Source organism: Panthera onca, chromosome D2 (assembly GCF_046562875.1).
Source record: "Panthera onca isolate mPanOnc1 chromosome D2, mPanOnc1 haplotype 2, whole genome shotgun sequence".
Lineage (NCBI taxonomy): Eukaryota > Metazoa > Chordata > Mammalia > Carnivora > Felidae > Panthera > Panthera onca.
The window spans coordinates 30,798,919-30,826,596 of record NC_138349.1 but is presented as its reverse complement, the minus strand read 5'-3'; the positions used below and the strand labels follow the sequence as shown (position 1 = coordinate 30,826,596).

Sequence of the window (27,678 nt, the reverse complement as noted above, 5' to 3'; positions counted from 1 at the left end):
GCGTGGACAAGCAGGCTTGTGCTGTGCAAGGAGGCTCTGTGTGGCTGGAGCACAGGATGGGGCAGGGCAATCTTTGGGAAGGAGGGTGGCTGAGGAGGCTGGAAAAGAGAGGCGGTCTCATGAGCAGTACTAGCCCGAGTGGTTAGGGAACCACCCAGCTGGGGGTGGTGTGTTAGAAAGCCCAGTGTAGCAGTGGGGTGTGGAGGAAGCCATGGGAGGGTGCAGCTGGAAGCTGAGATGCCAGCTGGGAAGCAAATACTGTGCCCAAGTGGGAGAGAAAGCTGGAGGTGCCCCTCAGTCACTCACTCATTTATTCATTCCATATTCCCACACACCCACACCGTATCAGGCACTGTGCCCAACACTGGGAAGACAACTGAAAACAAAATAAAGGCCTTGCCCCACGGAGTATATGTTCTGAGGCCTCAGTCATGGGTGTCTCTCCACCTTGTCTCTGTCCTCATCTTCTGCATCGCCAAATGCTAGACTTTCGGAATCTGCCCCCCCACCGCCGCCCCCCACCTGAGGGGCCACCAAGTCCTATGCATCTTCCCCAGCACCCAGAAAATATAAGGTTTCCTTCTCTTTCCCTCTACCTGGGGAAAACACCACATGCTGCCTGCAGCTGCACTCACGGATAGGAAGCAGACTTGGTCCTGCTCCAGAAAAGCCAGAGGAAAACTCAGGGGACCCAGGCTAGGAGGTGCCACAGAGACTAGCAGGCTAATGAAACGGGGTTACCGAAAGTGAGAGGACAAATGGAGTCTCCCAGCCTTACGCACAGGGCACACAGCAGGTGCCTCAGAAGTATTGTTAATTGCTTAGACTCCCTGGTCTGTGAAACGGGAAATGAAATGAGATAATGCCTGTTAAGTGCTGAGCACAGTGCCTGGCAAACACAAAGTCCGTACATGGTAGGTGACGGTAACAGCAATCACACTATTACTACTGCTAACAAATGTTGAATGAAGGAATGCAGTTCAGGAGGTGGAGCCCAGGCCCACCAGGTACTCCCCTTCCAGAAGTAGTTGCCAAAGTTGAATGGAATGCCTGGGGACTGTCAGACTTCGAGAGATAGGCTTCTTTCTGTGACTCATTTGTCTAGGGAGGCTGGTGGAGTTCTTTGGCTTCTTCAGCACTGCCTTCCACACACAGGACCCCTCCATTTACTGACATATACATACACATGCATGCTCAAACAGTAGATGCCCACGGGCCAGGTCAGAAATGACAGCTAAGGCATGGCTCCTGACCTCCAGGATCTTATAGTTGAGCAGGGGTGAGGCACAATTCGGAGGGATAAGCTCAGAGCAGCAACAGGTACAACGTGCAGCTGCAGCCTGTAAGAGGAGGAGTTGTCTAGGGAGGCGGGTAGGAAGGGCAGGTAGAAGGAAGGAAGGAAAACTGAGATTCCAAGGGAGCTGCATTCCAGGTGGATTTACAGATCAAGGCTTGTGTGCACTAGGCAAGGGCAGTTGTTGCTGGAATGCAGGGTCGGGGGTGTGGAGTGCAGGGTGTGGGAAAAGGTGGAGGCAGCAGCTGTGGCCTGTGGAGCCTGCAAGGTCAGGAGCCTGGAGTCATACAATGGGAGAGGGTTTGGCGTTGGCTAAGACATGATCAGACTTGCATTTTATTAAAAAAAAAATTGTTTTTAATGAGACAGAGCGATTTAGATTTGGGGCAGCAGTGTTCAGGACGGGTAGGCTGTGCTTCTGAAAAGTGAGTGAGCTTCTGAAAAGTTTCACAGAGGGGACTGGCGTCCTGGGGCAGGGCAGTGGCATGGCACTGGACGACCTCCAGACTTCTTTTCCAGGCCTAAGAGTCTACGGGTCAGGGATTTTTGTTTTTTTGTTTTTTTCCTAAATCACTTAAAATGCATTAGTGGACCTTGCTATTTAGAAGCATGCCCCTGGGAATCTTTTGGTGAAGCAGTGATTCCCTCCCTAGTCTGTCTTCAGTGGAAATCCAAATTCTCATCTATTCTATCAGCTGAAAGCAAAGTCATACTTACACTGAGCTTCCCTGCAGCAGCCTGGTGGGAAGGTGGAGGGAAGGGGAGTGAGCGCGTGGAGGGTGGTAAAGAGGAGGAGAAACTCAGCCTTGCCCAAGGCTCAGAGCCTGCCACCACCTTGTAGGGTGGGCCCTGCCTGAACTCCTCAACCCCTGCTTGAGCAGTGGGACCTTGAGGTCTCTAGAGCCCTCTGGGAAGAAGGAGCCAGAAGGAAGACTGGCCAGTTTGGAGATCCGCTTTCATACCAAGAGTCACCTCTGCCCCAGAACAGCCACCCACATTCACCTATTTATTCAAGCAGCCACGGAGTTCTTCCATGTGCCAAGCACCATGCCAGGCACTGAGGTTATTATGGCTAAGAACAAAAGACACAGTGCCTGCCTTGACACTGCTTACGAGGCAGTATTTCTCCTTCTCAGGGACTCTTGTGTCCCCACTTGCAAAAGCCTGCTTGGACATATATAGCTTCTCAGAGGAGAGGTGCATGATTACGATTTCCAAGAAAGTCTGTTCTTAGAGACCAGGATGAAAGGGAATGCGACGTCACTTAGACAACGAATCTGTAGGTGACGGAAAGGGCCTGTCTGCTTAGCTCCTCTGATTACAGGGATTGACCAGAGTGTAACCTTGATCCTCTAAGGAGAGACTCAAGTGACTGCCTACCTCCAATCCTCAGTGCACAGAGAGCGAGACCAGAGATGGGCCTTCAGTGAAAAACACCAACCGAGGCCGCTCCTATCAATCTTGAAGGAGCTTTTCTCCCCATTTAGGTGGGGATGGGGCTCCCAGGCTTGTTTCCTACCCAGACAGCTGAGTCAGGATTCACCTGGCACAACAGGTCCTTATAAAGAAGACATCAAAGCAAGGCAGGGAAGGGATGCCGAGGGAGGAAGCTCCACTTGGGGGCTGCTCTCCAGGCAGGTGGAGGCTGCTGTTAGGGTGGAAGTCCCCACAGTCTCTCCCTTGGTCAACGGGACACCTTGAGCTCAGCGGTGATTCCCATGACCTTGTCACTGTACTTGTTGGGTGCAAACAAAGATAACAGTAACTAGAAACAACAGGAAGGGTCATTTTATACACTCTCTGTACTTGCAATTCTTCTGTGGCTAATTAAAGTAATATGTCAAAACGTCCCTTGGAAGAGATCTTTAAGAATTTGTCTGTTAAGTAAACAAGGTTTTACTAATTAATGACACGCCTTCTCAACCCTCCAGTGAAGTTCTTTGCAGAACTTCCCTGTGCCAAGAGGGTTGAGCAGGAAAGGGTGAAGAAGTTCCCACCTCCCCCCTCCCGGAGGGAGAGGGGACAAATCCAATCGCTTGTCATTTGTGGAGCTATCAGTTTGTCCTCCGGATGTTGATCAGATTTCCTGGGCTGGAACCAACTTACAGGGCCAGGGTACTGGAATTTTTCCAAGAAGAAAACGTTTTGCTTCTTACGAAGTCAACATGATGTCTTTCAAGGAAAATTTTTATCTTCTCCTTTTTAAGTGCCTAGGGTTTTTGAAGGGCAAATCTTTGTACTTTTCTCTAAAGATAATGATTATGATGTACTTACCATTTGCTAAGACCACCCGCCATCCACACACACGCACACTCAGAGAGGCCTGGGGGTGGGGGAATGATGCGCCCAATGTTACACAATGAGTCAGTGGCACAGTCAGAAATAGAACTTTCCAAACTCCCAAATTCTTAATAATAGCAATATTAATAATAGTCTCTTTATAATTTTCTAAGTGTTTTCACAGCTCACAGTGAATCTTCACAACATCTTTGAGAGAGTCTGTAAGTTGGTCTCAGCAAACAGCAGATCTGAGTTCCAGACCAGCATGGCCGCCCGCTTGCTGTAGGACCCTTGCTAGTTTTTTTTTTTTTTTTACCTCTCTAGATCTTAGTGTTCTCAACTGTGAAATGGGAGAGCGGGATGAGAACGCATCTGAAATTCCTCCCATTTCTAGCATGCTACGATTCTGTGTGGCACTGCTCCAGTCCAGGTTCCGCAGCCTGGCATTGCTGACATTTTAGGCCGATTTTTTTGTTGGGGGGCTGTCCTATGCATTATAGGATATTTAGCCTCATCCCTGGCCTCTACCCATTGGATGGTAGTAGCACTCTCTAGCCCAGTGGTGACAACCAGTATCTCCAGATACTGCCAAATGTCTGGGAGGCAAAGTAGGCCTCCTAGTCAGTGCCGAAGAGCTTCAATAAGGTCAAGATCACGAGTGGTTCAGTGTGAACTTCCTGTCCCCAAACGCTTCACACCTTTCTGTATGGTTTTCAAATACAGCCTCCAAGTCCTTTGCTGCTTCTCATTTCTTAACTGCCCTAAGTGGTCCAGGGTGTGTTGGGTGTGATAATAAGCCAATTGATTTCATACTTTTTCCTAAGGAGAGTTCACAGGTTTATGTCCCCTAAGCAACCAGCCAGGCTCCCCAGAAATCCCTCGCAGAGCCCCGGCTGGCCTGGAAGCCTGTATCTGCAGCCTGCAGGAGGCTCGGTGAGCACAGATTTGTCAGCACTCTTAAATCACTGGGCTCGGGGAAGGCTTCTCCCAGCACAAAGATCCTTCCTTAGGAATCAATAGCTCAGGGCCCTTCATCACATTCAGAATTATCCTGGGACCTGTAAAATTTCTTTTCCCCAAGTATGGCAGAACCCCCAAACGAAGCCCCAAGGTGGGGGAAGGAAGAAGGCAAGGAGGGAGCCCTGCCAGGAAGGCCTTGTCCATAAGCCCAGATGTTGCTGTGAGCAGAGGGCTGATATGCAAACCTGGACACTTGGCCTCGCTTGCTTGGAAAAGGAGGCCTCGGTGTGGTTCCCAGTGATCCCACAACAATATCCCCTTCCAGCTGAATACCTTTTTATGTCTTACTGAGGGCAGAGGCATGTTAGAGACTATCTTCCTTGCTCTTCACTGTCCATCCTACCCTCATCACAGGGCTGCCATCTTCACCATTTTGCAGAGGAGGAAACTGAGGCATGCAGAGGTTAAGCAGTTTGTCCAAAGTCTCTAAGCCAGTAAGTGCGGGAGCCAGATCCTAAGCCTGTGTCCCTTCTACTCCACGGATTGCCTTCCCAATGAGAGTAAGGTAAGGGTCAGCCATCCAGTGGGGCTCGCGAAACGAGTGGCTTCTTGATTTCTCAGGGTCTAATGCCACTTCTCAAACTCTATGTCCTCTCCTCCATTAAACCAAAATCTAGAGATCCTATGCTACAGCCATATTTTACGTAATTATATTCTTCTCCTTATCCAGACTAGACCAAGCCTTGGGAATGCAGGCACATTTCTTCAGCTAGAGCCGGGAGCTGGCGTGGATCTCAAGCATGGTCTCTCAGAACCCCACTTCTTAAAGGAGGGGCTGTTGCTGTCTGGTGGTCCACGTAATCTTACTACCTCCCTCCCCCCTTGAAGACTAAGACCCAACTTGCCTGTGAGCCTGGAGGAGAAGAGGAAACTCAAGCATCTTCCCTGGCAACAAGCATCCCTTGGGTGAGCTTTAGGGACAGAAGAGGATCTGGCTCTCAGAATTCTGGGGCTTGGCAGGCACTAGTTCCTTCTGAGGGTCGCCACCAAGTCTGCTGAGGCTCTGGGAGGAACCCAGAGGAGCTCCATGCAGTGTGCAAAGGAACGGGGTGGGGAGAGGAAATGGAGGGGCGGCCCACAGGCTACTCAGCAAACCTCCTTCCCAGGGCCCAGCTCAGATGTCGACAGTCAGACTTACAGAACAGAAAAAGGGCAGTGGAAATGGTAGCATCTTCCAGGTCACCCAAGAAGCCCTAATACGAGAATTTTGCAAAAATAGAACATCCTAGCACTCTGACCTTGAGCTGGGAGCAGCAAAGATGGGGAAATGGGCAAATAACTGTTGGGAACTCTCCACTCCACCCAGTATCTGAGTAATGGAGGTGTCAGCGGCAGTGGTATGATGCAGGACAGGGAGACCCTACTCCAGCACGCCTTTGTGAAAGAAAGGAAGAGCTTTGACTTGGGTTTCAAGGCCACAGAGAGGGACTGGGCACTTCTGATTCCTACATGCATGGACGCAGAACTGGAGTTGCTTTGTCTCTGCCTAAAAGACTGCTTGGAATAATGAGATAAGATAATGGACGAAAGGGAAAAAAACCACTAGGAATTTCTATTACCTGCATATGTACATTACAAGAACTTTATCTGCTCCTCACTCTGAATAATTGATTTGAAGGCAATTTCCCCAAATTTACTAATTTTGTTAATTGACCGATGTCAGCAGCTACGAGTACCTAGTGTGCCAAGAACACACGTCCATCTCCATAGTAAAAAGGGAGGAAGCAGGTCACAGAGTAGAAAGAGCTCTGAGCAGAGAACTGGAAATCCTGAAACCTCATCCAGTGTCTTCCATCAAAGAGCCATTGTGACCTTGGACCAGACACTCGCCTTCACTGGGCTTCAGCTTTCTCATCTGTAAATTAAGTATGCATGTGAGTGCTGGGGATGGGATGAGGTTGGACTAGATGCTCTTCAAGGATCCTCCCTTCTAGCCCTAATGCTCTTGGACTCCAGGAGCTGCTAACAAGTTCAAAGGACACACCAGAACCAAGCACAAAGGAATGATCTCAGAGAGCAGGTGGGGCTGAGTACTAGCTCTCTGTCCTTGGAATGTTGTACGTGCATCTGCCCCATTGCACCTGAGATGACAGGACCACCTGATGTCCAGGAAGCCTGTGGTAGAAGGGCTTCAATCATGAAGGTGAGGGTTGGGGGCTGTGGTCTCGGCTTGCTTAGAGGTTTAGTTACCATGGTCAGTGAACAGCAAGAAGTGGGAAAGTCTTGACCTGGGTGCCTTTGGCGTCCCCTACTGGACACCAAGGAGCCTGCTTCACCTTTAACCCCTGATCGCTTCAGCAGGCAGCAAGGAAGATTGAGAACAGGAGACTGTCATAAGCACTTTCATAGTACTGCCTTTGTGGTCCCTGGTCCTCTCTCCACAACAGCGTATGTTTCACTCCCTAGAATTACACAGACTATTGGTCCACACATTTACAGGCAACCTGTGCAGGATGGGACATCTTAAGCAAACATCAAGATGCCACAAAATAAACATCAGGGTTCAGAACACCAGGTGCAACCCAGATGGAGAGAAGGGAAGAAAGAGCAACAAGCAGGTATTTCGCTGCACAAATCCACATTGGAGAGAAGGTGTTGGGAAATGTAGCAGAAAACGTTGACTGCAGGCAGAGAATGGAGCTGGGTCTGGGGTTATGGACTGATAACCCCCCTAAAAGATCTCCAGGTTGAAGCAGCTCCTCTAGGAGTTCAAAACACCCACTCATGTTCAGGAATGGTATACAGGTGAAGGATATACCCCAACTGAGGAGCATGCCTTTGACCTTCTCCAGAGTCCATCAGTGCCAACTGGAAACCAGAATATTCTAATTGTGGTCCACTGCGCCAGCCTCAAGACCCTAAACCCCCTTCATTGCTTCTTAAATTGACTTTGGGACCTGCTGCCAGAATGATGTTCTTAAGCCAGAGAGAGAGAAAATGCTTCCTCAAAAGGTATATTGGAAGAACTACCATGTTCCCACTTTTCCATCCTCCATCATCCCCTTCCTCAGGGCCAAGAGTGACGTACAGCAAGACTCTGAATTCACTCTGGTTCAGTCTTGGGTATGTCCAGCCCCAAGGCATCAGGGTAAAAAAATCTCCCATCAGCAGCATTTGTCTCCCCACGTGAGTTCCCCAAATTCAAGGCGGCACTACAGAGCTGTCCCCCATTCTTGGAACCTTTTCCCCTTCTTTTCCACCCGGCTTCACTTGGGAAGTCCTGCACCCATCCCAGAAGACATCTCAAGTGTGACTCGAGAACGTGTCCTGCCTGGAGAGCAGAAGCACCTCCTGGGACGCACAGGAGCCACACTAGGTGCACACTCCACCACAGGCGCCAGCAATATTCATTAGTCATTCCCTGAGGAAGGGGAGCGCCCCCACCCCCCTCCAACCTCAGGAGCCTTTCCCGACCACTCTGGGAGGCTCCCATCCAGGCTGGGATGACTCTGGACTCTTGAGTTGGTTTTTGCAGAAACGGGACTAAGCAGGGTTCCCAACTACTGTATGTACTGCGAAGAAGCGAGCTGCATTGTTGGGCATGCCCCCAAGTCTGGCCTGCTGCCCCATCAATGCCTCCATGTGCCCCCAAGGGCCGAGGAAGACCCCCGTTCCCCCCTGGAATGCCTGAAGCTGGTTTGCCTGAAACAGGCTGCGAGCGAGGAGACCACACCTCGGTCCAGCAAAGGCAGCTGGCAGCTACGCTGCTCGCGGGGCTGGCTCCTGGAGCTCTCGGCCACGGAGCGCTGTGCCTAGGAGCTCGGCTTCCCCGGGGAAGAAGCACAGGCTCCCCGGGGCTCTTCCCCATCCTAGCAGCGTAGTGGGTGAGCTACTACTGGTCGAGGCCAGTAGCTTCCCCGGCTCGGAGCTGAGCCCAGCTGGGTGACTCCCAAATACCCCCAGCACATCCTTCCTCACCTGCTCCGCCCCCCTGGCAGCCCCAGTGCCCCCCTCCCCAAACGGCTGACCTCCAGGGCGCCCCCAACACCTTCCCTGCCAGCTGAGTGGGCTGTCGTCCGCACACCCCCGCTTCCACCTCTCCTCCACCTCCAGCCCCGCGCCCGCCTCGCCCCCAGCCCGCGGGGGAGGCTCGGCGCGCCGGTCGAGTCCTGCGCAAGTTGGACACACAGCCGCCGCCTTCAGTGGCGGTGTCCGTTTTCCCGGTTCCCCGGCGGCATCCCCGCCACCCTTGCGGGCGAGTCGGGAGGGGCGCGCAGAGCGGGAGAAACTTTCTCCGCCTGAGGGAGTGGGGGCACGGGAGCGGGTACTCACGCCGAGGTCAGCGCTCGGAGCCATCTTGGGGCTCTCTCAGCCCCACCGCCTGGGGGCGTCGGAGCGCGGGCACTCACTGCCTCCGCCGCCGCCGCCGCCGCCGCCGCCTTCCAGCTCCCAGCCCCGGTCCCGGGCTGGCCTCGAGCCTCCCGCCCCGCCACCGCTCGCTCGCTTTATACAACTCCACTCGAGCGCGCCCGGTCTTATGTAAAGGCTGGCGGAGACCCGCAGCCAATGGCGCGGCAGCTGGAGCGGGGGGGCCCGGGGCGGGGGGCGCCCGCACGGCCAATCGCGGCGCGGGGAGCCCGGGCAGCCGGTGGGGGGAGGGGACGCCTCCCCGCGCTGATTTAGGAGCGGGGATTGCGGTGGCAGCAGCCGGCAGCCGGGCCGGGCCGGGCCGGCGCGGCGCGGCGCGGCGCGGCGGGCGCTGGGGTGGGCGGCGGCGCAGGCGGCGCAGGCGGCGGCGAGGGCGGGCGCCCCCCGCACCCCGCGGCTGCGTCGCGTAACCTTCAGGAGGCAGCGGGGCCTGGCTGGGGGGGCGGGCGGCCGGGGGAGGGTGGCGGCGAGGGCGCCTGGCGGGGCGCTGGGGGCCCCGGGCCGGCGGGAAGCGGGGGTCCCTCGGGAGGAAGCGCCGAGAACGCAGGCCAGGGGGGAGGGGAGGGAGGCGAGCCCCTGGGCCCCGCGGCCACCCCAGCGCGCAGGGCCGAGGGTGGCGGCGGGAGCGGCGGCGCTGCCTTGCCTTTCCCCCCCCCAGATAGTGATCTGGCGTCGCCGGGCAGGGCCGTAGCGGCCGCGCGTGGCGCGCTGATGGCGCGATTTCGCGCTGCGGAGCGAGCGCTGAGCCGATCTTTATCCGGCCTGGAAACGTGTCCGAACGCCTCCCGGGGACTGCTCAGTATGGAGAGCCGAGCTTCGCGACGGCCCCAGAGGGCGGGGAGCGGGCGAGCACGGCTCGGAGAGCAGGCGTGGCGGCCGAGGCGGCCGAGGCGGCGGAGGCGGCGGGCCGCAGCCCCTTCCCCCAGTTCCGGCGAGCCGCCGGCAGTGCCTCCGCCGTGTCCCCACCCCGGCAGCGCCGGGGCTGAGCTTAATCTGGGGTCTACCGGTAGGCCTACCCGCTCGGGTCCTTCCAGTCCCTCTCACCGCTTTTCTCACAGGTACTGCTAACCCCCACCTCGACCCCCAGCCCGCTGCAGTGGCCGAGATGGTTTCAGTCTCTCTGGACCAGGGGCTGTGCCGGCTAAGCGCCAGGTCAGCAGTGCCCAAAATACCCGTGTGTTGGGCAGGAAATGGGCCTAGGTCGATAACACTCTGAAGACAAGTCCTTTGTTTTGCGCCTAGAATAGACCTGGCACATAGTAGGTGATCAGTAAGGATTTATTGGATGAAATTTGAGCTTCCATGAGTAAAGTCTGTGCGTTTCTGAAAGCTGGGGCAGGGGGCACTGGAAGAGAAAGACCTGGGAATACACCATCAGAAAGGAGGGAGCTAGGACTGTTTTTTTCATCTGTTGAGGGCTTTGTGACCATCACTCTGGCTTCTGGGCACTGGACTCTTAAAATGACTCCAATGTGGTCTTTGGTTGTGTGTGTGTGTGTGTGTGTGTGTGTGTGTGTGTGTGTGTTTAATGGAGACCCTCCTGCCAACTAGCCCCTGGCCCCACTTATCGCCAGGTTTTAGCAGAACTACCAGAGGCTACTTTGGGCCCTGTTTTCTGGTCTCTGTGACTGTCCTCTGGAAAGAAATAGGTAAGGTTCTTAGTCTTGGAACTGGAACTAGCTCAGGTTCTTAGTCTTTTGAGGGTTGTGGACCCTTTTGAGAATCTGGCAAAAACTGTTGAATCCTCCCTCTAGAAAAATCTATAAACACACATGCATGCGCACACACACGCAAACACATCTCTGAGTATCATGTCAGGATCATTAGGGATCTCAAGTCTTTCCTGGGGCTCTGCCCAATGTCAACCTGTTTCTCTGGGGGTCTAGGGCAGTGGTGTATAATCTTTTCCCTTTGGGAGATCAACTCTTTTGAGCATTTCAAGAATCTGATTAATGGTAGGGGTTTGTTTCTCAGAAAAATGGTCAATCACATACACGCATACATGTTGCCGTGCAAATTTAGGGGGTTCATGGACCCTTAAAAGTTAATCTAAGACCCCAAATTAAGAACCTTCACTTAGCAGAAACTCTGCCCCAAGGACACACCTGATTCAGAGCTCTTTCCTTAAGGAGTCCGGTCTGCTGCTGTATCACGCCGTCATCCTGTTCGGAGGGCATCTGAGTCATATGGATGCCCCTGGCATCCCAGAGGCCACCTCCATGCTTGTTTCTGCATCTTGGTTCCCACCACCCTCTTAGTGTGGAGGTAAGTTGCAGGTTGTCCTGTTCTGTCTGATCAATGAGTGTTCCTTAGCTAGAAACTTCAACTCAGGGAGATAGCAAGTGACTGGTAATTAACCAGTTTCACTCAATCCCAAGCACCTAAGCACACCTTTCTTGGTTTTTGTTCTCACCTCTCTCTCTGCTGGTGAAGCTGTGAGCAGCAGCCCCAGCTGTGGAGCCTCGCCTCACCTAAACCCAGCAGATTTAGTAACCAATGCAGTAATTATCAGCATCAGTCATCCAGATGTGAATAGGCTGTCTGCACAAAACAGCTCTATAATGATGTCACACTTCCCTGCAGCTAGACAAGTAAGGGTGCAACAGACCAGAGGTGCTGGGGAAGGACAGAGAAATGCAGGAAATGACGGAGACATTCTTTCCAGGAAGTTCTCTAGGGAATGCAATCTGGTTTCTGCACTTGAACTTGGGAGGGTTGAGCCTGTGGACCAAGCAGACCTGGTCCTATAATTTCTAATTCCTCTAATGTCCTCCATGTCCATTCACTCAGTTCATGTCTGTGTCCACTCAGAGTCTAGCCCTGCCCTGCCTCATTGTAGACATCTTGCCCTCACAAACTGCCCAGATACACCCTGCTTTCTCGGGACACACGCACACTGTTATGGACTGAATTGTGTCTCTCCACCCCACCCCGCCTCCAAATTCATATGTTAAAGCCTTAACTCCCAATGTGACTGTATTTGGAGATAGAGCCTTTAAGGAGGTAATTAAGATTAAATGAGATCACCGAGTAGAACCCTAATCCTTAGGATTGGTGTCCTTACAAAAAAAAATAAAGAAACACTGGAGGTTTCCCTCTCTCTCTCTCTGCACGTGGACAGAAGAAAGGTCATGTGAGGACAAAGAGAGAAGTGGCCATCTGTAAGCCAAGGAGAGAGGCATCTGAGGAAACCAAACCTGCCGGAGCCTTGACCTGGGACTTCCAGCCTCCAGCTGTGAGAAAATACATTTCTGTTGTATAAGCCATCCAGTCTGTAGTATTTTGTTATGACTGCATAAGCAGACAGACACACACGTTTTTCAACCCACTCCTTACCCAATCTGGCATGTTCAGTCTCCTCCCAATACCCTGACTCCAGCCTTCTCCACTGGTGACGTCTCTCTCCATACTATTCTCCCACAAATGTGCATTCTTATCTGGGACACTTGCCTAAGAGATTTTCTCATCTTTTGACACCCAGACTAAATCTCATCTCCCACACCACCTTCCCAAACCACTCTGGCCAGCAAGCTTGGCCTCTTCTGCTCTCCTGCAGGTCTGCAACATCTTAGCACTCCAGTTTTCTAATTATTTCTTAGGCATAAAACTGGGCCATCCTATCTGAATGGAAGCCCCTTTGAGCCCAGAGTTTGTATCTTACACTTGACTACTTCATGGAAGCCGGTGTGAAATTGGGCACTGAGTGAACACACGGTGTTCGCTGATTAATTTATTCCAGTTAAACATATTTACTTTAAGAAATACTAAAAAGTTAATGTGGCACTTTGTTTTCTAAAAGCTCAAGACATTTTGTGTGTGTCATTTCAGTTATCTTGAAAGCCTTTTGGAACAGGGACTCTTGGGAACGAGCTCCCTCCCGCAGTCCAGCCTCAGATGGGTTACACGAGCCACTTAGAGTCACAGTAAGTCAGCCCTTCTTTCTCCACATCAGAAGATTTGCTATCCTTGCTTTTCTCGTCACCCTCACTGATCCACCTGGCTGTCTTCTCACTCTCCAGATGGAAAGAAAAGGCCAGGGAATCTCAGATCTTAGAGATGCTTCTGTTCCAACAGGTCTGTTGCAAAAGAACAGAGAGGTTGCTACAGTTCCCCAAGCCCTTATCTGCAGCCCTTGAAGCCAAAGGTGTTTTAGAATTCAGAAATGTACCATACACTCTGAAACGTCCCCTGTGGGGTCTTGGGCAGTATCCCTTAACAGGAGGCACTAATATTTTTGCAGTAAGATACATGAATGTTCTCACTTAAGCAGGTGTGAGGATCAAGTGGCTTCCCATCAGTTTAGGTCAGGTTTTGTCACCAGCTGAGTTTTGGCAACAGACTCACAAAGAAAACAAAACAAAAATCCACCTCTTGATTTTGAGAGATTTGAGAACTTGGGAGTTGCAGATGAGGGATTTGTGGAATTAGCTTTGGTTGCCCCCAAAGAAAAGAATGGTTTGGTGAGGGCAAGCGACAGCCTCACCAAAGTTGCGAGTGAGAAACCACACACTGAAAGAAGTGAGGAGTTTAAGGGACAGTGGAGAAATGACTCCTTCTCCAACCAACTTGTAATGTGCTGTAGTCCTTTCTTCTAAGGAACATGTACTTATCAGATGGCTGGCGAGTTTCAGATGCACTTGTGTGAACAGTGGCTTAGAAGTGACAGATGCACGGAATGGATTTATGAGGGGAGGCAGGTAGGGATGAAGGTGCAGATCTTGTAGAGAAGCCACAAACCGTGGTGGACTTGCAGCTGGCCGGAGAGAGCTCATTCAGAACAGCTTAGAATGGGAGTGCATGCTACAGGAAACTTGTCCAGGTGGAGAGAGGGCAGACCTGTGAAAGGAGACTGGAAAAAGGAGAGCATTATGGAATCCTAGAAAAGCTAGTTAGAAAGGTCAGAGCCTCTTAGGGCTGCGGGGTGGGGCGTGGGGGAGCCTGGGAGCGATGCTGCGGGTAGACGTCTGATAATCATGTTACTCTGTACCCAGGTGGCTTGGATGCTTTGAAGTTTTCCCACACTGTTGCAGGGTGGCTTTGCAATCGGAGAGGCTGGCTAAGAGTATGACACAGGGACAAGGCAGGGCCATGGAGAACCCCCGACTGCACAGCTCTCTATTCGTGCTTGAGATGGCCAGCCAGCAATAGCTTTCATGGTCAGGGGGCTCCCTGGAGCCCAAGGTCAGCAGCAGGAAAGCTTCATCTTGAATCTTAAGGCTGGCCTTGTTGCTGACCTTGGTCCTGCCTTGCCTTTGCTCCAGGTCCTAGTACCGGCTCTTACCTTTTTCTTCTGACTGAGCTCTGTTTGGTACTCCTGCTCCAATAACTGGGTCTCTGTCTCATTCTCCCATCCTGGTACCCAACCACATGACCCAGGTGTTTAGGATTCTGGGGTCCAGATTCTTCCCTCCCTGTAGCTGAGTCATTAGCACCTGCTGCCTCATATCCCTGATATCAACTGCCTTCCTGAGCCTCTGCCCACTGACCGCCTCATGCCAGCTTCCTCTGATATTCCCCCAACCTGGCCTCACTTCCTCCTACCATCAGCTGCCAGGACCTCCCAAGATCCTGGCCCTGCCTTGGTGGGTAGATCTTGATCCAGGTTCCAGCCACTCCTGGTCTGGCATCTCCAGCTGCCAACCCAGCCAGGTTTCTGACAGACATGAACTCATGGTCGTGGTTTAAAGAATAATAATAAAAAAGCCTTTAGCAGTTGGGGAGTGGAAGCAGGCATTTGCCAGCAGCATATGCCAAGGGGCCCCCGGGCTGGGAGTGCCCTGGCCAGTTTCATCCTAAGGGAAGAGAGAAATGTGTGAAAAGTGAACAGGAGAGGAAAGTGAACAGGAAGGTGAAAATAAAAAGAGGGAAAGAACCAGGAGGAGAGAGAAAGGGGAGGAAGGATTTTGGAGAGGAAGCAAAGGGCGGAGGAGAATGTTTCTAATCTGTTTTGAATGTGTAAACTGAATATGAAGATCTTGTCATCAAGAAAGAGTCAAGTATCAGGGTGCCTGGGTGGCTCAGTCAGCTGAGGGTCTGACTCTTGTTTTCGGCTCAGGTCATGATCTCATGGTTCGTGAGTTCAAGCACTGTGTCGGGCTCTGTGCTGACAGTCTGGAGCCTGCTTGGGATTCTGTCTCTTTCTCCCTCTCTCTCTCTGCCCTTCCCCGGCTCATGCTCTGTCTCTCTACAAAAAGAATAAATAAACTTAAAAAAAAAAAAAAGAGTCAAGTATTGACACAAAAGAAGATGGAAAGGGTAATTGGGTGGCGGGGAAGAGAGGGAGTGAGGGAGGGAGCGAGGGAGGGAGGAGCCATTGGGAAAAGAGAGGGAGGAGGGAGGAGTCAGACCATTTGGAGAGGAGGTGGGTTAGAAGCAGAGGGCTAACAAGAACAGGTGGACAAGAATTGATGGCGTCTGGGGAAAGGAATCCATGTTTGAAATTGCAAGGGGCATTATTTTTTATTACTCCATCGTGATTTCATTAACCGTGGTTTGTGGAGTACTCCCTTCCCCCCACTGCTTCTCCCTGCACCTCTTGGTTCTTTCCTGATTTGCCCTAAAACTCTATCCTCATCTTGACACCACATTCTATTCAAGATAGAATGGATTTCTCGCAGGTTCAGTTTCAGGGTCTGGAGGTATTGCTATGACCGGCCAGATGCCGGGGTAAAAGGAGGACAGTAAAAACGATTACAGGACTTTCATAAGGAACACATGAGATAACGTAGGCAAAGCACTTAGCAGAGCGCCTGGTACATCGTGAGCGTTCCATAAATGGTACCTGTTGTCATTCTCTTTCCTCCAATCTCAGTGCACAATCTGTCCCCTCCACCTGCCTGTCCTTCCTTTGAAATGCCACTCACTTTCATCTCTTTCTCTTCCCACCCAGACCTTCAGCATCTCACTTTTATATTCCTGCACTGGCAGATCTGTAGGTACCCCTGCCTACATAATCTCTCCACCCGATCTACAGTAAGTCTTTCAATTTGTGCAGAACTTTACAGAATTAAAAAAAAAAATCCTCATTGACACAAATGATGGCTCGAAGGGGTGAGTGGCCTGCCCAGCCTGGCTCAGCTAACGAAAAGCAGAGCTGGGATGCAAACTGATGTCTCTTGGGCAGTGCCTACTGTCCAGAGCCGAGCAAGTAATTGCTCCTTTCAGAGAGACCTGGCTTTACATATCCCATAAACATCTTTAGGGTCTGGCACACCAGAGACCCTCAACGGGGTCATTTCAGTCACTTCTTCCAGACACCCAAAGAAGCGCAGGGTCACTGTTGGCTCAGCCCTACCCCTGTGATGGCAGGGTCCACTCTGTTTCAGTGTCACTCCACTTACTCCTCAGAGGCAAGAAGAGCCCAGCCCTGCCCCAGGGCCGTGCACATGGTAGATGAAGGCTGACCAGCAGAAGCAAAGCCAACATTCCACACACTGGTGAGCGAGGAGAAAATCGTGAGGAATTATGGTTGTTTAAGTGTAGCTCTAACCATAGAGAATAAAAGCAACTCCATGCTCATTGCAACAGAAAGGAATTGAGATTTCATGAAAAGAAGGCTTTCTTCTCCTCGAGAGTTGTGAGATGTTAGAACCAGATTCCTGCAGAGGTTGTAGAAACTGCTCCCCTGGAGCTCTTTAAGGGCTGGAGCACAATTCGGCTTTCCAGCGAGGTGGCAACAACGGCTGCCTGGAAAGCTGGGGCACAGGTTTTTGGGGGGGAGGTGCAGTTTAGGGCATCTCAGGAGGCAGGCAAAATCTCAAAGACAAGGCTATGGGCTGGAGCAGGGAGGGGAGGGCAGGCCCCAGGGAGGCAGGGGGCCAGAGGTTCAGGCAACAAAAACAGCAGTAACAGCATTGAGTTCCGAGTAGAGAGCCCCGCAGGCTGTTTGTTGTCTGATCTGTCCAATTACTGCCTGCTGGCTGGCCCCGTGAGCACTGCAGCGTGCAGGGAGGGAGCTCATTCTGGACCCTCGGGAGTTGATTGGACCCAAACAGACAAAGGCCAAGTATTTTACCTCAGCAAAGCAGGGTGCAGAGGCTGGCCCACCACAAGATTAAATGCAAATAATGAAACCTGAAGAGTGCTTTTTCATCGTGCTCCTTAAACAGGGATGTTTGGGGAGTATTCCAGGACCACAAATTACCCCAGATAAAAGCACCACGTCTTCCTGGACTACCCATTTTTACCGGAAGATGTGCTAGGGGCAGGGGGCAAGAGGAGGTGTTGGTAGATAATTTAACTGGTAAGAAATTGAAAATACGCTTTCCATTTTGATAAATCTAGATACATCACAGAGTTGAATGCAAATGCACTGTACGTGCATCTTTTAGACAAAAGACCTTTCAAACTTCCTGTTGGGTGAGATCCCTCCAGACCCTTGGGCTGGGGCTGTGGGATACCCTTTCTTCTGCTTTGAGAGTACTTTGGCAGAGAAGTTTTAACAGAGCTGCTCCAGTATTTACAAAGCCTTGTCTCATGCGCTGCCTCGTCGGGATAGTCAACGAGCATTTAAGCGCTTTCTGTGGGCCGGGCACTATGCCCTTTACGACAAAGAAGTGGGTATTTATATTTTCCCTGTAGTGGAGTTGAGAAAACGGGCCCAGAAAGAGGGAGTGATCCCTCCCTCTCAGCAAAATTCTCATATGGCAGAGGAGGCCTAGGAATGTGGGTGCTCTTTTTTTGGCATGCCGAGTCTATTTCATTGTACCTGCCGCTCTTCCCCATGACTCTGCCGGTCCTCCCCACTACACAGCGCTCGCTACCAAGCGCCCCCTCCAGAGAGCCTTCCAGGCAAGAGGGAAAGGTCCAGGACAAATGGCAAGCCTGGGAAATCCAGCTGGTATCTGTGCCTTTTCTCTTGCCCGTGCTTGTGGCGTGCTCTGCACACATTTACAGATAAGGACATTAGCACAGAGACACCAACACCCCCGGGTCACAGGCAGAGCATCCAATTCGTAGCCTGGGTCGGAGGAGTTCCAGCTCAGTGCACAGCCCAGGGGTTTCTGGGATGTGACCAATTCGCTACACGGTCCAGAATGGATGGGCCTCCGCCAGCATTTATTCAGAGCTTGTTAGGTGTGGGCTCTGTGTTAGGCCAGTGGGGGAACAAAGATGGATGAGACCTTCTCTGCCTTCAAGGAGCTTACAACACAGCAGGGAATTGATGCTGAACTCATGCAGAAAGAGATAGGGAATAGAATCGGGCTGGGGAGATGTGGCCTGCAGGTGACACCCCTCCTCCTTCATCCTGCAGCCTCTCCTGGGAACTGCAGGGCAGGAGAGGTTTCCCTGGCTTGGTTACTGGACGCCTTCCCTCCCCGTCTCCATGTAGAGCTCTCCCCTCTCTCTGCTTACTCGTGGCCTTCGGAGAGCTCATCCCGTGTCAAACGCTCCCCAGCACACACCACACCCAAAGCCCCCACAGCCTGTGCTCATAAGCCGATCTACCTACACGGTACTTTACCAATGGTAACAGCACACACTGAGCCGCGCTTGCATGTGCTGGGTGCTGTTCATGTGCTTTTAGCGCTCCAATCATCCCTACAAGCCTACGATTCTAATTACTATGCCCGTCTTACGGACGAAAAGGCTGAGGTTAAGTAAACAGCAAGCTAAGTGGCAAAGCTGTACAGTACATTCTAGGCAGACTCTAGCCATTCCGCACACGGTGCCTCACTTGGGCCTCACAATGATACCATGGTACAGGTAGACGGGGACGATTGGGGCCCAGAGTGAGCAAATGCACTGCCAAGCTCGACTGGTCTGCAGGTGAAGTAGAGGCTAGAATCGGTATTCTGCAGGTGTGACTTGGTATTCTCGCCATTACATTTTCTTGCTGAAAGAAGAGAATATTCCTTGAACATTTCCAGTCACCCTGTACCCAACCAGTCTCTGCCCCCAAAGAGTCTTTGGGTCTTTGTACTTCCCTAACGGGTAAAAACAAGGACAAACCAGGCAGGACCAGGCACTGGTGAAGCTGGAAAAGCTTGAAAGACTGCCACCTGGTGGTATCCTGAGTGGTGGCGGCTGAACTGGGTCCAGGGCCTGGAGGGGTGGGCGGGGAGGGTCCATGATAAGAAGCCCGTAGTAGAGGTTGGAACTTACTGATTGCCAAGTGTACCCCAATGGCTTGTGTCACTTATTCCTCACGTAACCATGTGAGGTGGGTTCTATTAACAGCATCCCCATTTCAAAGATGAGGAAGCTGAGGCTCAGAGGTTAAATGACCTGCGCAAGGTCATGCGGCTGGTAAATCTTAAAGTTGGGATTCAAATCCAGGTTTGTCTGTCCTCAGAGACCGTTTTTACCTGACCATTCCATATCTTGCCTCCCTCTCCCTTACACCATTGGGGCACTGCCTCCTTCTCCGATCTCATACCGCAGCCCTGGCTCCCTGAGCTGTAGCCACTCTGACCTGCTCTCTATTCTTCACGATCATCCTCAAACTGGGCCCTGGCACTTGCTGTGCCCTCTGTGTGGAATGTTCTCTCAGGTTCACCCGTCGCTTATTACTCATTACGCAGGTCTCAACTCATGTGGTCACCTCCTCAAAGATGCTATTCCAACCATCCATCCAGGGTGCGTCGAGGTAAGCCCCGTTCCTCACTGTCCCATTAATTTACCACGTTGTCCTCTCAGGGCTAGGCACTCTCTGAGATCGTCTTGTTAAGATGCCTTGCATTTCTGGTCCTCAGCATTTGATGTAGTTGAAGCGTCTGGGGGTTTTTGGTAGTGGTTGTTGTTAATTCTTGTAATTAGCTTGTATCTTATAGATATTGCTCTTGGTCATTTAAAAAGAGGCTTAATTGGTCATTCAGGCTTGGAACCTATTCTGTTCTCCAACTTTATTACTTCCTCCACCACAGTCAGAACCTGGAAAGGTAGATTAGCATCTCAGGATTATAAACTGCCTGTTCTCACTCATCCACATTTGGCCATGCTCCAGAAAACAGGCTTCAGTTTGTGAATTTGAATTTAGAATCCCGCACTTGTAAGGAGAAGCCCAGACCCAGGCACAATTCCTAGGCTCCGCTGCAAATCTGCGCAGAATACAGATGCTTACACAGATGAGTTTCTAGCCAAAGATGTGAGTGACCTCAGAAAGGAAAAACCACCGTGGCTGATGGTCGTTAAAGCTTCCTTGATATAATTTCAGAGAATGAGGAGAGCCACAGACCAGGGTAAATGAAACCAGGAGACTTGAACCCTGAGCTGACAGCCCCACTACGGTCATGTGACGGCAGAGCACGGACTGGGAGGGGGCGGCCTGACCTCTCATCCTGGGCCGCCTCTGTCTTGCTCTATGTCCTTCCTTAATCTGGAAAGATAAGACAGAGCTGGCCGTTTTTCAGATTCCCTATAGCTCTGACGTTTTGGGCCCTAGGAGGGTGGGGGGAGCAGGAGAAAGAGTTGGCGGGGAAGGAAGCTAATGTTGACTGAATTCCTACTCTACATCGGGCACCGAACGGGCGTGGGTGGCGTCAGGTCCTCATGGTCTTTATTTTGCAGATGAGAAGAAACAGCAAAGGAAATTAAGCGACTTGCCTGAAGTCACATAGCCAGCACGTGATGGGGCTTTGCCACAAAGCATCCGGCACTTACAGACCATCCCCACCTGATGCTCCGGAATGTTTAATTCCTAGAAGTGGTGCCCACCTCCTGAGGAGCACTGCTCCGTTCGCACAGTGACGGGGAAGGGAGAGCACAGCTGGGGTTGTCAGATTTCTTGTTTTTTTCCAGCACCACGCTCTGGCTCCTAATTAGGCAGCTGAGGGGTGAAAAGCTAATGTGGATGTAAGTAATGAGCAGCAGACCCTGTGTCGCAGGCCGACCCCGGGTACAGGGCCCAGAATGATTCTGTAATTGCAGCAGCCAGTGGTTCTCGAGGGCTGCTCGTGTGCCGGGCACTGACAGCAGCAGCGGTGGCGGTGGCTGAGGGCTCACTGTGCACCAGAGCAATGTCCTTAGCAGCGTATTTCTTCGGAGGGGAGTCAGACGACCCTCCCTACTTGCTGGTTGAGGACATCCGGTCTCAGTCTCTGAGAGGTGAAACAAAGACCCAGACCCCAAGGTCAAACCACCAGGATTGCCTATTTCTGCTTCTTGGTGGTGGAGGAGGAAACGTGCCAGGAAAGCCAAAGAGCTGTATTTTCCTCATGAGAAATTGGGGCACATGGTTTGACTGGTTATGGAGCAGGCTCTTGGAAAAACCCAGGGATGGTTACTGTCACCATGGTTCTTGGCACAATCACCTACCTCTTGGGGCTCCCTCTGTTCCTTACCCCCACACCATTCTCTGCCTGCACAAAGGCCTTCCATAAAGGGTCATCACCCTGGCTTTCCTCCCCCAGAGAATCCAGTGCTCTAGAATCACAACTTCGTTTAGTATACAACGAAACTGACCATTCCTGACGCCCCATTTTGGAGGGGTGCCAGAATAAAATGATCGGTATGATTCATACTAAGGTGTGAGTGACTAATGCGTCACTCATTACTGGCAGGTGTTTGTCCTTTTAAAGAGAAGCTAGTTTATCCACCAGACATCTCTGCATACTGGGATCCTAGCTGCCTGGCACCCCATAATCATGGGGGTAGATGAAGAGAGAGACTCCGTTCCCCAAGGGGCTATTTTCTGAAGGGAGATGTTTGTCTCCTCTTGCTGACCCCTGAATAGAGTGCAGCGGCACAGGGAGAGATCTTGGAAAACCCAAAAGCTACCATTGGCATTGTATCCTCTTTCTAGACCCTCTCTTTGGTGAGAAACCATTTTAATAAGGCTGTAATTTTGTTATAGAATTTTATAATTAAATATCCTTAAAAGAAATGAGGTTGTGGGTCCCTATCTCCCAATTTATCATAGACTTAATGCCCCAAGGTACACAGTGTTTAATCAAGAACGTATCCCCGTTGTAACTCCATGCAAGCTTTAGAGATAGGAAATGCTCTGAATTTATCATGAAGGTTACTTTCTGTTCTTGAGATGTTATTCTGTTTACCAAGTTTACAAAATAAATGGTGGCTTCTTGGTGAGAAATAACAGGCTCTCCTTCGTCCCTGCGTTCATCCCAGTCCCATGGGCCTCTCATTCTCAGAGGTAAATCTATCCATCAGCTCTCCACAGAGTAAAGGTTCAGAGCGTTTCTTCTTTTAAGGAGCAGACGCGCTCCCCCTGCTGGCTAAGGGCATCCAATACACCTGTGTCCTGCAAAACCACAACACTTTGGATTTCCTTCAAACCACAGAATGAGCACCTACTATGTGCCAGGTGCAGTGCTAAGGGATATAAAAATGAGAAATACCAGACCCCTATCCTCAAAGAGCTTAGGGTTTGGTTATAGAGACAAAATGTGCATATATATTACACACAATACATAAAACAATGTAACATCTAATTGCAGTATCATAGAGAAGCAAGAGATCACTTGTGTTTACAGAGATAAGGGAGGCTCCAAGGTAGTGATAAGCGTTTTACTTGCATCTTGAAAAAGTGGTTGGATTTTAGAAAGCAAAGAGGGAGAGAATAGTCAGTGTAGGGAGTCCTAGAATGAAAGGGACCTAAAGAATCATCTGCTTTAATCTCTGAGGGAAAAGGAGCTCAGAGAGGCCACATGTCCTGGATGTAAGAGACATGCCCCGGAACAGACTAGAACCCACCTCTTCCTACTCTAACTGCAGGATCAGAAAGAATTCCAGGTAGCAGGAGGAATGAAAGACGGATGGGAAGAGCCGGATATGTCAAGGAAATCGAGAAAAGAGTCTGAGTCGCCACCACAAGAAATCCAATCCCATTTACTGAGGAAGTGAAATCGTCTGGTTAATTTAATTTCCTAATTAGATGCAAGTTCAGCAGAAAGGCTGCATTGTTAGAAATGTTAATTTTTAAAAACTTCCTAAAATGTTTTATTTCACGTTTCTTTCTTAGCAAGCAAAAATAAAGGTAACAGATCATTCATTGATAATTCTGGATTTTTCAGTATCTCATGATATTTTTGATGTAGACAGAATGCAAGCTCATAGGTATAGACCCTGTGAGGGTTTTTTAAATTCTTTAACAGCAATATACTTGCTTGCCTTTTGTCTCCTTATCATCAGCCATAGTATTTAGATTTATGTATGGGGGGGGGTAGTTGAAGAGGGAAAAAATTGTGATTAAGTGAAGGCACTATCTTACTCTTCTCTGGCTAATTGAGGTTTTCCTGGGTTATTTGGGTAGCTTCCGATGAGCCCTCACTCCCCCCCATCCCCCCACCCCCCGCCCAGCTCTGTCCTCATCCTTGCAGGGCTGTGCTGGGCAGCAGGGTTTCAGTGAGAGAAAGAGAGAGAGAAAGAGGAGAGGGCAGACACGCACACACACATACACACACACACACACACAGAGAGAGAGAGAGAGAGAGAGAGAGAGAGAGAGAGAATACCAAGCAGGCTCCACATGCTCAGGACAGAGACCCACGTGGAGCTCAGACCTGTGAACCGTGAGATCATGACCTGAGGCGAAACCAAAAGTCAGCCGCTTAACTGACTGAGCCACCCAGGCGCCCTTTTGTTTTAAGTTGCTGAAATTTAGGCTAATTTGTTACAGCACAGTAGATAACTCATACACCAAGCTAGCGGCCTCCCCGGGGGTTGGGGAGCTCTTAGGCACTGCTGTTTCCCAGCTCCATCTAAGTAGTCAGAGCCAGTCTTGACATCCTGGAATCTTAAATCCAGAAGGGGCCTTGGAGCTTAGCTAGTCTATTCCCTCATTTCACAGATGGAAAAAGAAGGGCGGAGCGGAAGAGGCTTTGAGTGGAGCCATGCTGAGGCCAAAACTTGGATCTCCTAATTTGGGGTTCAGCCTTTTCTCCCCACATTCCCATTCCCGGGACCTGGTTAGCTTCTCTGCTCACTGTTCCATCCACCAAGTATTTATTATGTGCTAGGTGCTGTGTTAGACCCTGGAGCATTGTAGGGACTCATGCCGTATGTCAAAACTTATCATTTGAATAACACACAATTATCATAATGGATATACGGCGAGTGAATGAATAAATGAGTGAATGAATGAAAAAGACTGCACTACAACCAGGAGACTCATGTGCTAGTCCTCTCTTTGCCACAAATGTCCTGGGTCTCTTTTGTCATTCTCTGTAAATGAAGGTTCCAGGCTGGTGTGCAGTACAAAGACTTAGATTAACACGTAGAATCTTAGACTTTTAGAACTAGACAAGATTTTGGCAGGCAAGTGATGCTGAAATTTTAGAATAATAGCATGTCCCTTTGAAAATCAGAAGAATCTATGGGCCCCTGAAGCCACATACACAAAACGCTCTGCATACAAATTTTGGAGGATTCCTTGAACATTTGAAGCCCATCCATGGATTTCCCAGGGATCCATCAGCAAAGAATCCCTGAACTGATCTAAACCCCTGTTGTTTTAGGTGAGAAAACTGAGGCCCAGAAGAAGGGAAGTAACTTTCCTCACATCACACAGCAACTCAGTCGCAAAGTCCATGCTTGAACTCCTGAAATCTGGTCCAGTGCTCTCCTCACACAGAACCCTGGCTTACGGGAAGCACACAGGTCATGAGGAGGCCATCTCCAGCTTCTGAAACATAGAAGAACTTCAGGAAATCACACACACATATTTATTTTCTATTAATATCTCTTGGGGACAGGCAGAGTGGTTTAAATGTTCAAGTCTGTCTCCAGCACTAGGCGAGAAGGCATCAGTGGGTGCTTCCTAAAACCGGGCAGTTGGAAAACACTAGAGACGGGACTGACAGACGCGAGGAGTGTGGAGGGTGGGGAACAGTGGAGCAGAGCCTTGTGGTGTGGGTGCTGTGCAACGAAGTTCCAGGGACAGCCGGTTTCGCTCTGCCTGCTGGCTGGTCCCAGGCACTCGACGGGCACCTCTGCTGTGTGGCACACAGTCCACATTTACACAGGACCTGGTTTCTTGCTATCACATTAAGAGGTAGTTTAGTTCAGTGTCAAAGAGCAGGGGCCCTGATGCCAGCCTGCCTGGGTGCTGAGTCCTGTTTTGTTACTTTTTTAGCTGTGCCATCTTGGGCTTCTAGCTAACCTTCCTTTCTGATCTATAAAATGGGACCGTCATAGCCCTTATACCACAGGCTTGTTGTGAGGGTCCAACGAGCTCATTCTGTAAAGTACTTAGAACAGAGCCTGATGGGGGTGCCTGGGTGGCTCAGTCAGATAAGCGTCCGACTTAGGCTCAGGTGATGATCTTGTGGTTTGTGGGTATGAGCCCCACGTCAGGCTCGCTGCTGTCAGGCCAGAGCGTGCTTCGGATCCTCCGTCTCCCTCTCTCTCTCTCTGCCCCTCCCGCACTGTCACACTCTCTCTCAAAAATAATAAAATAAACATTAAAAAATAAAAAAGCCTACACTTAAAAAAGTCAACTTTATTGAAGTACAAACTGCTTACAGTAACATATATATAGTAAGCATTCATTTAGATGGATGAATTTTGGCACGTGTATATACCATAATTGGTATATAGAACATTTCCATCACCCCTCATCCCGGTCAATCTCCCTTTACCCCCAGCCCCAGACAACCGTGATCTTTGCCACCAAAGGTTATGAGGATGCATCTTTATTAATACACAGGCATTGAGCTGCCAAAATACACATATGTCTCCCAATATACAGATGCATTTACTTATATATGTCTTTCTGTCAGTGTGTATTATACACACTAGGAAAGCTTTCTTTCTTATTTTTTAGATTAAGAAAGAATGAGAGAAATGATCTTTTTAAGTTTATTAATTTATTTTGAGAGAGACAGAGACAGTGTGAGCCAGGAGGGACAGGGGACGGGGGAGAGAATCCCAAGAAAGCTCCGTGCTGCTAGCTGCCGATCCCAACGTGAGCCCAGCCCATGAACCGCAAGATCATGACCTGAGCCCAACCAAGACTTGGACGCTTAACTGGCTGAGCCACCCAGGTGCCCCTAGAACGAGAGAAACTATTAAGCAAATGGACAAAAAGTGAATAATTGGTGAATCTGGGAAAAGGAGATATGAGATTTTTTTTTAGAAAGTTCTTGAAACATTTCTGTAAATTTGGCATTATGTCGAAATAAAAAGTTATAACAAGTAAACCCAAGTAGCAGTAGATAGAACCACTGTTTGGCATTTGGAGCATGGTTCTTCCTCAGAACCCCCTGGAAAGTTCACTAAGCCTGCCGAGGCCCAGCGCACATGGCTGGAAGGAATCTAGAGCTCTGGGAATGAAGCTTTGGACATCTGCTTGGCACCTAGTGACGGGGGGGGCAGCTTCCTCCAGGCTAGGGGGCCTTTGGCAGAGGGACCCTCCACCTAGCTGAGTCCATACTGGCCTTTGGGGTAAAATGGGCCAAACTTGAGTTCGGTGGGCAAAGAGCTGGGTTAAATGGGCAGGGCAGATGTATTTCTGAAAATGCTTTGTACCCGTAGAGCCCTGTATATGTATGAGGGCTTAAAGCATCCTCAGACTTTAGGAATGCGGCAGCTTACAAGTGAATAAATATAGAATTATTATATAAATGTCATATAAAGCATCAGTTAATTATTATACCACTTCTCCCACGTCTGCCATCACTATTATTGCCACTGCTGTTACTAGCTGGGGTGACCAACCATCCTGGCTTGCTTGAGACTGTCCAAGCTCTAACCCAGCTCTTCCCAGCTGAAGACCTTGCATCCCAGGAGGATCCTTGGTTCTGGGAAAACTGGGGTAGTTGGTTGCCAAGAGCCTATACCTCATTTTTTGATTGCCATGATGTCTCCAACCATCACTGTGTTGGTCTGCTCAGGATGCCCAAAGAAAATTCCACAGGCTGGGTGACTTAACAGAAATTTATTTCTGCAGTTCTGGAGGCTGGGAAGTCCAAGATCAAGGTTCTGGCTGATTTGGTTTGTGACTTGCAGGCAGCCAACTTCTCGCCGTGTTCTCACATAGCCTTAGTTCTGTGTGCTCATGGGGAGGACGGGGGCTCTCTAGCATCTCCTTCTCCTCCTGTAAGGACACTGATCCCATCTGGTTGGAGTCTCACTTTTATGACCTCATTTAACCTTAATTACTTCTGGAAGGCCCTATCTCTAAATATAGTCACACTGGGGATTAGGGTTTCAATGTATGCATTTTGGGGGACCATTCAGACTGACTATTACCATGATAGCCATAGCCATATAGCCAGTCCTTCCTGTTCCTGGCTTTGGCCAAAACCGTCCCCTCCTAGGACAGCTCCCCATGCCCCACAAAGCATTCTCTGGTCTTTATTTCCTTCCACTGCCTTGCCCCCTTTTTTTTTGGCTCTTAGCTGTGCTGTTCCCTAGGAGTGTTCTGTGTCTTTGCACATGCTTTCCCTCTGCTCCTTGCCTTGGCCAAGGGAAACTTGGCTTTCATAGGAGCTGGATCTACAAGTCCAGAGAAGGAATTCCCTAGCGCCCTCTCATACTGGCAGCCTATCCCCCTTAAATCACCCCTAGCCTCCCCCTTCTCTGATTGTCATGACAATGGCCATTTCGGCACCGGCAGCCCACTGGCTGCATGAGGGGTGCATGGGGAGCTCACTGAGGTTAATGAAGCTGCCAGTCCTCCTGGAGGTCGCAGTCACCCCGAGTGAGTCGTGCCCCAGAGCCCTGTGCTGGCCTCTTCCTGTCGCCGGGACATCATTAGAAATGTTAATTATTAATTATCACTAAAAGCTCTTTTTGCTGCATTGCCGTTCTCAATT

The 27,678-nt window shown here is 50.5% G+C and overlaps 1 protein-coding gene and 1 long non-coding RNA gene across 6 annotated transcripts in view; one reads left to right on the top strand and one right to left on the bottom strand.

Moving 5' to 3' along the window:
• CRTAC1 (cartilage acidic protein 1) overlaps nucleotides 1–9,056 on the bottom strand; it is a 159,628-nt gene extending 150,572 nt beyond the window's left edge. For 2 of the 5 annotated variants that reach the window (XM_078434689.2, XM_078434690.2), the window contains exon 1: nucleotides 8,867–9,055. In XM_078434689.2, the coding sequence (XP_078290815.1) occupies nucleotides 8,867–8,890 (24 nt within the window). In that variant the 5' untranslated portion in view covers nucleotides 8,891–9,055. Of the gene's footprint in view, nucleotides 1–8,866 lie in introns of all 5 variants that reach the window. The other 3 variants (XM_078434692.2, XM_078434691.2, XM_078434688.1) reach the window with 2 other exon arrangements.
• A 3,034-nt stretch (nucleotides 9,057–12,090) lies between these two features.
• LOC132684578 (uncharacterized) lies at nucleotides 12,091–21,973 on the top strand. The gene is made up of 4 exons (XR_009612732.3): nucleotides 12,091–12,197; nucleotides 12,791–12,885; nucleotides 19,486–19,550; nucleotides 20,471–21,973. It is a non-coding gene; the product is annotated as an uncharacterized LOC132684578 (long non-coding RNA).
• The last annotated feature ends 5,705 nt before the right edge of the window (nucleotides 21,974–27,678 follow it).